The sequence below is a fragment of the Coenobita brevimanus genome, chromosome 91 (assembly GCF_032717465.1).
Source record: "Coenobita brevimanus isolate Jiangsu-jjx chromosome 91, ASM3271746v2, whole genome shotgun sequence".
Classification (NCBI taxonomy): Eukaryota; Metazoa; Arthropoda; class Malacostraca; order Decapoda; family Coenobitidae; genus Coenobita; species Coenobita brevimanus.
This window is the reverse complement of record NC_137044.1, coordinates 38,682,844-38,690,915: the sequence shown is the minus strand read 5'-3', so window position 1 is coordinate 38,690,915 and position 8,072 is coordinate 38,682,844. Positions and strand designations below refer to the sequence as shown.

Here is an 8,072-nt window from a genome sequence, read left to right as displayed (position 1 = left end):
GACCAACGGGAAGGGAGGTACTTTTTTTTTTTTATGTGTCCGACTCTGGGCAAAGGCTTCAGGGCCTATATCTCGGGGGCAGTAGCCTATCCCAAGGCCCAGTAGTCCTCCTACACCTCCACATGTCACCACTTCGGCGCTAACACCCACCGTCCATATTGAATACATGCTAGGGCTGTTTCATACAGGACTGGTGTATTGGTATTAGCGGGGGTACTTTTATGACATGTTACAGGGAGGCTTGTAATCTCTCCATTTCCGGGATTAACGAGTGGGAATAAATGCATGCCATAGGAGCGTCATTATAAGATATTTCACGAGGGATATCTCAAGTGTAGGAGGGTCTTGTTACAGGCTGGCTGGGCCCATTACACGGGTATTAGCGTAATTGTTCCCACATACTAAACACCCACGTCTCAGAGGCCCAAACAGAAGCCTAAGGAGCTGAACACGGAGACCTCGGAACACTACACCCACCCACCCAGTAGGCCCAGTAGGCCCACACACCACCTGTCTCCCCCTCTTCATCCCAAACATAAATTCATCTATACTCAACTTCCACTGTTCTTAATCTAATCCAACCTAGCCTAACCTAACCTAACCTAACAACACTAAGTCACCTAGTAGGATCACACACTTACTTTTAATCACAGACAATAATTCCACCTACCACAGAAATCCTATACTTCACTGTGAAACAAAATAATCTTCAGTACTCATAACCTAACGTAATCCAACCTTAACTATTATAACTTAACCTCTCCACACGACACACAGTCACCTCGTAAGCACACACCCACTCTCTCTCTCTCTCTCTCTCTCTCTCTCTCTCAACAGAAATCTTCGACTCCACTGTCAAATAAAACCACTTCCAACACAGGAACGGAACTTCACTTACTTCAGAAACTCACACATAACTTTCAACATAAAATCGCCTCCAACATACACCCAGGAATCCACTCTAACAAACCCATTGCTACACAAATCCATGACTTAAATCCACTTCCACAAGCAATCCAAGATTCAATATAAAAGTCCTACGATCACACATTAATCCTTTATAAACTTAGAAAAACAGGAATAACAATCCGAAAGCTCATTTTTTAACACTAATCCATATAGCCTACTTGTTTTGTGAAAGTAGCAACATATACACAACCTCCAGCCATTAATTTCCAAAACAGGTCTAGTATAAAACAAACAGAAAAAAAAAAAACTTTGCCACTATTCTACTTTTAAGAGAAGTCCATAAATCCTTTTACCTAGACACCTGACAAATATACACACACCTCCGGCCATCATGACGATTCCACTGTCATAGTGGAAATCCACTTTAAATACAAATCTATAAATTCAAAAAAGGCACAAAACCCACACACATATACACACACCTACAGTAGAAGCCCCAGACTATTTCGGTAATTTCACTGTATATTTCTTGGCTCCGTGTGTGTAATAAAACTATTTTGTGTGAGGCAAGGGTTAAGCACCAGCTAAAATTCAACGTGCTTTCATAAATTATCTCAAAATGGACACTCCTGGAGCCTCTATGTAAATCACCCTTGTCACATACATTAGCGTGACTTATCAACTTCTTAGCACAAGCGTAGTCCATAAATAGTGTGGAAATACTGTGAAAAAGTGTGAAAAGAGAAAAATATTATTCTTAAGTGTGATTACCTGAGAACGACCTGGTAAACTTACACCATTTAAAAAATAAATAAATACAAACACGTGAGGAACATACAGTATATTTTGGTGGTGATTTGTCAGTGCTCAGGGCTAAAAGTTTGTTCTTGAGGGGTAAAAGAGGAGGAGGTAGAAGGGGAGGTGAAGAAGGAAGAGAAGGAAGAGGTGAGAGGGATGGTCGAGCCAGTAGCACAGACAAACAACCGAGAGCAAACATCTCCACTTCCTCGAGAGCCCACGCTGCTCCCTCCTGCCTCTGTCTCTCCCACTCTGTGTGTTTTCATGTGCAGCCACCAGGAAGGCAACAGGTCACACCCGGGAAGTGTTTTTATTTTTTTTTTACTCACATTTAGAGATCAAGAAAAAAAGAGTTGCCCATAGGTTCCCTGATTACAGTGTGATGTTATACTGTGTTGTTCTGAACCAGAAAAATTCACGTCGAGATGAATATGGACGCAAAGACTGGGGGCAAGTACGCCTTGAGGACTAAATCAATCATAAAGAGAATAGAGTCGAAAAAAAACAGAGCCAAAGCGCGTTGTAGAGAGCCCCAAGAGAAGCAGAAGCCCCCTCCACTGAGCAAATACCGGCGCAAGACAGCCAACGCCCGAGAGAGAAACAGAATGAAGGAGATTAACGACGCTTTCATCATGCTGCAGAGAGCCATTCCCGACCTCTCTGGGGCTGACATGGAGAAGCTGACGAAGATCACGGTGCTGAGGCTGGCTGTTAATTATATAAACGCTCTTGCCGGAGTGCTGAGTGATGACTGCAGCTTTGGAGCCATGGATATAGAGGACGTGAGGGAACTTTGGTGCCTGGAGAATGCGCACATAGCCAAACCAGAACACTGTGCCGGGCATGTCATAAGAACTAACAAAGAGCAGGTCAGTAGTGCATATAAAAACAATAAGTGCAGTGTAAATATCAAGGCATCTAACAAGGTCGTTAACCAGACAAAGTGTTCCTCTACCTCCGTCACGAAAGCAAATTATATGAAAAATAAAAACACAGTAGGTGGGAAGCTGGTGACTACCAAACGACCCAGGAGGTTCAAAAGCAAGACGAAAGTGTGCAGGACGGCAAGCAAAGCCACAAGTAATGGGGCGTACATCACTCTTAAAAACGTGGCCCTACAGACTCCACCACACAGACTTGGCAGACATGCAGACAACGAGCCGCTGATGATGTCCATGACGGTGAAGCGGCCACGGATGGACAGCAGCTACCTGGGGCCCCGGCAGGCCAAGCTACCCCGCCTGGAGCCCAATTCTCTGCCATTAAGCACGGCACCACAGCCCCACCAGCCCCTCCTGGCCCTCACTCCCTGTGGCCCACCTTCCGTCCCAGATCAAAGCATATCCGAGCCCCTGATGGGCGCCACACCCTTCACGCCACGTCAGATACAAACCACACCCTGCACATCCCTCCCTCAAAGCACTCCCACACCCTGCACATCCCTCCCTCAAAGCACTCCCACTGACGTGCTTCACACTACAAGCATCCTACAGGACCTGGACATCCCCCTGATGAGGACTGACGAGTTGTTGGAGTTCCCAAGAAGTTTTCGACATTTCAGTGATTCCTCGTGCTGCGACTCTGCCTTCCTGAGTGAGGGGTCGCCGCCCCCCAGTCCCCTCTCTGGCGCCACCTCCACAATACCCACTTCAGTTCCTGTAGGTGACAGTTCTCCGGTCTTTTCAATGGCCTCCAGTGATTTTTCTGTGTGTGGGTCGGTGTCAGATTGTGATAGTGTTCTAACGACGGCTGTGGAACTAGAAAGCCTGCTAGGGGATGAGCCTTTCAAGGAGGAACTCGATCATCTTGCCTCAGCCTTTGCTGAAGAGAATGACACACTCAATCTCTTCCTTGGACATTCCACTGCAAACTTCATTTACACGGATACTGATGACTGCTAGCACTTCACAAATGCAGTTATTGACAACTGCAGCACTTCATATACGCGGATATTGGTGACTGCTGGCACTTCATATACGCGGATACTGACTGCTAACACTTCCACACGTGGATAATGATGGCTGCTGGCACTTCATACATGCAAATACTGATGAGTGCTGGCACCTCAGATACAGGGTTACTGACCACGTTAGCAGTTTGTTCCCTGTGCTGTAAGGGCCCGAATTCCTGAAGAGACTTACGATCAGTTCCCTGACATAATGAACACTTGTTTTTGGAGGATGGACAGAGAAAGATAACAACAGAAACTCCCCATGACTTTTGTTCTTCCTGTAATGCCAAATCTCAGTTATGATGAATTTTCTTTGGTTGGAAATCCTTTGTATTTATACGAAGGAGGAGAGAAGGAACCAATCTTCTAATGTCCTGTTTACTTCCTGCAGAAACGAATCGGTGGTACAAGGGATAATTATCGTAAGTAATTTTATGAATCTCGGCCCTGTACTGTCGTACTTACGTTTCTCGGCTTAGGAAGTAAGAGTGCATTTATTCTTGTGGCTCTAAGAGGCTGCCAAGCACTTCTCGGGTGATGTAAAGGGTCGTCCGTAATTACCAATCCACTTGAAACTCGGTGTATCTTCTGTGTTGTTGGGATGGCTCAGTCTGTTGGTCTGGGCGTGGGTGAGACAAAGACCCATATTCTCGTCGGAAAAGGAAGCTCTTTAACACCTCTTTCTTAACGATTTATTTTCCAAACTACTCATTAATATCCCCTGGTTTGCTTCTGATGTTTTTCCAATATCAACAAAGACTACATGAATAAAGCACAAAAATATAGTAACGGAGCATAATCAGAAATAAATCGGTGAGGAAGAGGTGTTAGTAAGCTTCCTAACTGTACAAGAATACCGCCCCAAGAGTAGGAGATGAAGGGAAGACACTGATAACCTTGAAAGCCGTCCCTGCAACACAAGAAATCACCTAGAGGAGTGAAAGTGGTTGTAATAAACGGATCATCCTATACTTTGCACATAACAACATGATACTGTACGTCTTTAAGCAACGATATATTTTTTCTTTCTTAAATATAAGAGAACATGAGCGTGCCATATAGTGTATAAGGTAATAACGTGCCAAAATGAAGAAAATATATAAAAGTTAAGAAATATGTGCTTGGCAGTCTCATGAGTCCACAAAGTGACTAGCCTTCAGAGGAAATGTATTGTGTGTATAGGAGTATGCACGACAGAATAACGGGCATGATTCCACTGGTGTATGTGAGGTCTATGATGCAGGTCTGTTGTAGGAATGATGATGATGATGATGATGATATGAAAGGATTACATTTGCACCGTCTTGGTCTATGGCTTGTTTATATGAATGAATGTATGACAGAAAACGGGCATAACACGATTTTCCTACGCGTGTTGTATCGCCTATAGGGCTTATGTATAAGTATTGAGTGTTGGAGTGATGATGGTGATGACTGCGGTGATGGAAAATGATTTATGCCATTTACAGTGTGTATATGCGTATGGCTGACAGTAAATGACATGAGTAGACATATATGCATTTTATTTTGACATGGCTAGGCATATGTGTGTTGTATATTGACGTGGATAGGCATATATGTGTTGTATTTTGATACTGATAGGCATATATGTTTTGTATCTCCAGTGTAGTCTCTGTGAAGGTTGACGAAGCGAAAATTTTGGAAAGCTACATATATACATAATTTTAAAATGTATATGTGCATGTGTATGACTGATAGCAAGGAACACATATAGTATAATATGCATTTTGTATGATTGAGAAGGATCATGCCTTGACTTATATACGGGTTTGTAGCACCTATAAGCCCTGTAATGACCCACAGAGTGATGGAATGGTGAGAATTGTGATGATGACAACGGAAGAGTACATTTGTACAGTCACGGGCAAAAACATCGTCCCACTTTCAAACGATAAATAACGAGAGTGAACAATGAACCTGAAACCCAGGAATATGATCTTCAGTACCCACAAGCTTTCCAGAACACAATCATAATTGATCACTTGCGAGTTTGGGGCTACGAGTCAGTTAATAATATCGACACAGATAATTTTCGCAATATTAACACAAATCGCGTTAATAATCGAAAAGCAGTGTGAGAAAATAAGTTTAGCATAACATCAAGTATCTGCTGAACAATGTTATGCTTCGATTTTGCCGTAAATAAGGAAAGTACAATATCGAAGACCGTCCACCTCTTCACAGCGTTTGATATATTGCTTATTATTTTCCTTATTTCCAGGTAAACCGAAGCATAACATTCTTCATCATGGACTTGATAAATATGTCAAAGCTATTTTCACACTATATTTCTCTTTTTAACAAGCGATTTATGCTGATATTACGAAAATTATTAATGTCGACATGTTCAACTTCCTTGCAGCCCAAAGCTCTCAAGTGGCTAAGTGTTCGAGTAAATGGTGTATCAGTAGTTTTGTTCGCGACTGTACAATACCACAGGATTGTATAACATCTCTGAGTATGTAATGTCTAGGCGATATATAATGAATTCTACATATCAATCCCCCTTTATTGTGTTCATCTATTCTGTACATAGGAAATGATTGCTTACCCACGACCCTGCTTGTGTTTTTTTACTGTTAATAAAGTTTCTTATAAATAAAGTGTATTGCATGTGATATCCAAACCTACTCTTTTATATATGGAGACATCGAGAGATAGCTGGAAGGATGGACTGATGGACAGACAGATAGAGAGATAGATTAAGAGACAGACAGACAGACTAATAGGTAAGATAGGTAGATAGACAGATATGTAACCTGATATACAAGCATACAGACAGACAGACAAAGAGAGAAAATGGTAGGTAAGCATATGAGTACAGACAGACACCAAACAACCTGACTAATTAATGGGAAGAGAGACAGACAGACTGATAGAGTGATATACTGTAGATCGATGGACATGTAAACAGACAGACAAACAGAAAATGACAGGTAAGAAAACAGAGAGATACACAGACAAATGGAGAGAGAGAGAGAGAGAGAGAGAGAGAATTTTATGCCAAGATAAAATTAACAGAGTATGGCATCAACTGATCATCAGCATCCATCCCCCTCAAACTACTCAATTAAACAGTTTCCAGTAATTATATAAGAGTGAGAGAAACCTTAACATTTATTATATTTGCTATCGTCAGTGTTACTTAGCATTGCAGTGGCCTCCTCCCAGACATCCTTTTCTGTCTATCTATCTATTGCCAGACGCCTCAATCCCGTAAGGGGTGGCCACAAACAAATCGCCTCCATGTCGCCCTGTCCCCCGCCATTTCACTGCCCTGCTTCCAGCTCACACCCCCCTCTCTCATATACTGTACCTCTCCACTCCATCCCTCCATCTCATCCTCGGCATCCCTTTAATGAGGTCTTATCTTGACAATGTACTGATAAGCCTGATATGCCTCCCGTAGCCTCCTTGTGCCCATGTTAGGTCAGCTTGAATCACCTTGCCCCGTATTCTCGACGGATAAGGAAGCTCCCTAACGCCCTTTCCTTAGCGATTTATTTTGCTTATTACACCTTACTGTCCGCTTCTGTGCTACATAAATCCTTCTAATATCGCCATACTCCGGATGAATAACAAAGAAAAGGATGTTAACCAGCAAAATCCAAAAAAACAAATCGCTAAAGAAGAGGTGCTAGGGAGCCTTCTTAACCGACGAGAATGTCTGCTCTTGTCATGTATCACTAGATACAGTCGACATTAAAAGTCCTATGCCTTCTCCAAAAGTCCTATACCTCCTCCTGCTCTTCTCTCCTTGAACTTTGAATATCAGTGTAGTGAATCAGCAACAATCAACACTGACGATTCCATATGGCCACAGATCAGTGCCATCAGCGTCATTTGCATCGGATTAACCACACTGATTTTTTAAGTCCATGGAGAGAGAAGTAGGAGAGGCGAAAGAAGTTTTGACGGCAACTGAACCTCACTCTCAAAGCGACCTGTTCTATTGCCATATTACCCATCCTTTACAACTATCATTCCATGTGTATCTGTCCCATAAAGCATACTGTATAAAGCCTATAAAGTTAGAATAGGTGAGGTTGCATTGCACTGGTCTAGGCTAGATCTGACTAGGCTATACTAGAAGCTGTAGACCCCAAGCACTTATGAACCTCACAAATCTCTCTTCCCTCTAACTAGGCTTCACTCACACAAACTAACGACAAGCCTGACAAGATTTCCAGAGGCCCTTTTTACACTGTCAGATTAAGTTAGGTAACGTTAGGTTTGGCTATATTAGGTTAAGTTAGGTTAAGGTTAGCTTAGTTCGATTTTTCCACGAGTTTAGGATAGACTGTTAAGGTTGGGTTGGGTAGGCTAGATTAGGTTCTATTAGGTAAAGTTAGGTTAAGTTTGGGGGAGGCAGTGGCTCTACCGGTAAGAGGTG

The 8,072-nt window shown here is 42.7% G+C and overlaps 1 protein-coding gene across 1 annotated transcript; it reads left to right on the top strand.

The window, feature by feature from the left end:
- Positions 1-2,132: 2,132 nt before the first annotated feature.
- Positions 2,133-3,608, top strand: LOC145411891 (uncharacterized). Its single transcript, XM_080281858.1, has one exon. It carries the CDS (start codon positions 2,133-2,135, stop codon positions 3,606-3,608), a length of 1,476 nt encoding a protein of 491 aa, XP_080137984.1.
- The last annotated feature ends 4,464 nt before the right edge of the window (positions 3,609-8,072 follow it).

Excerpts from the sequence above, each read along its gene's own strand:
- LOC145411891 (XM_080281858.1), top strand. The coding sequence starts at position 2,133 with ATGAATATGGACGCAAAGACTGGGGGCAAGTACGCCTTGAGGACTAAA.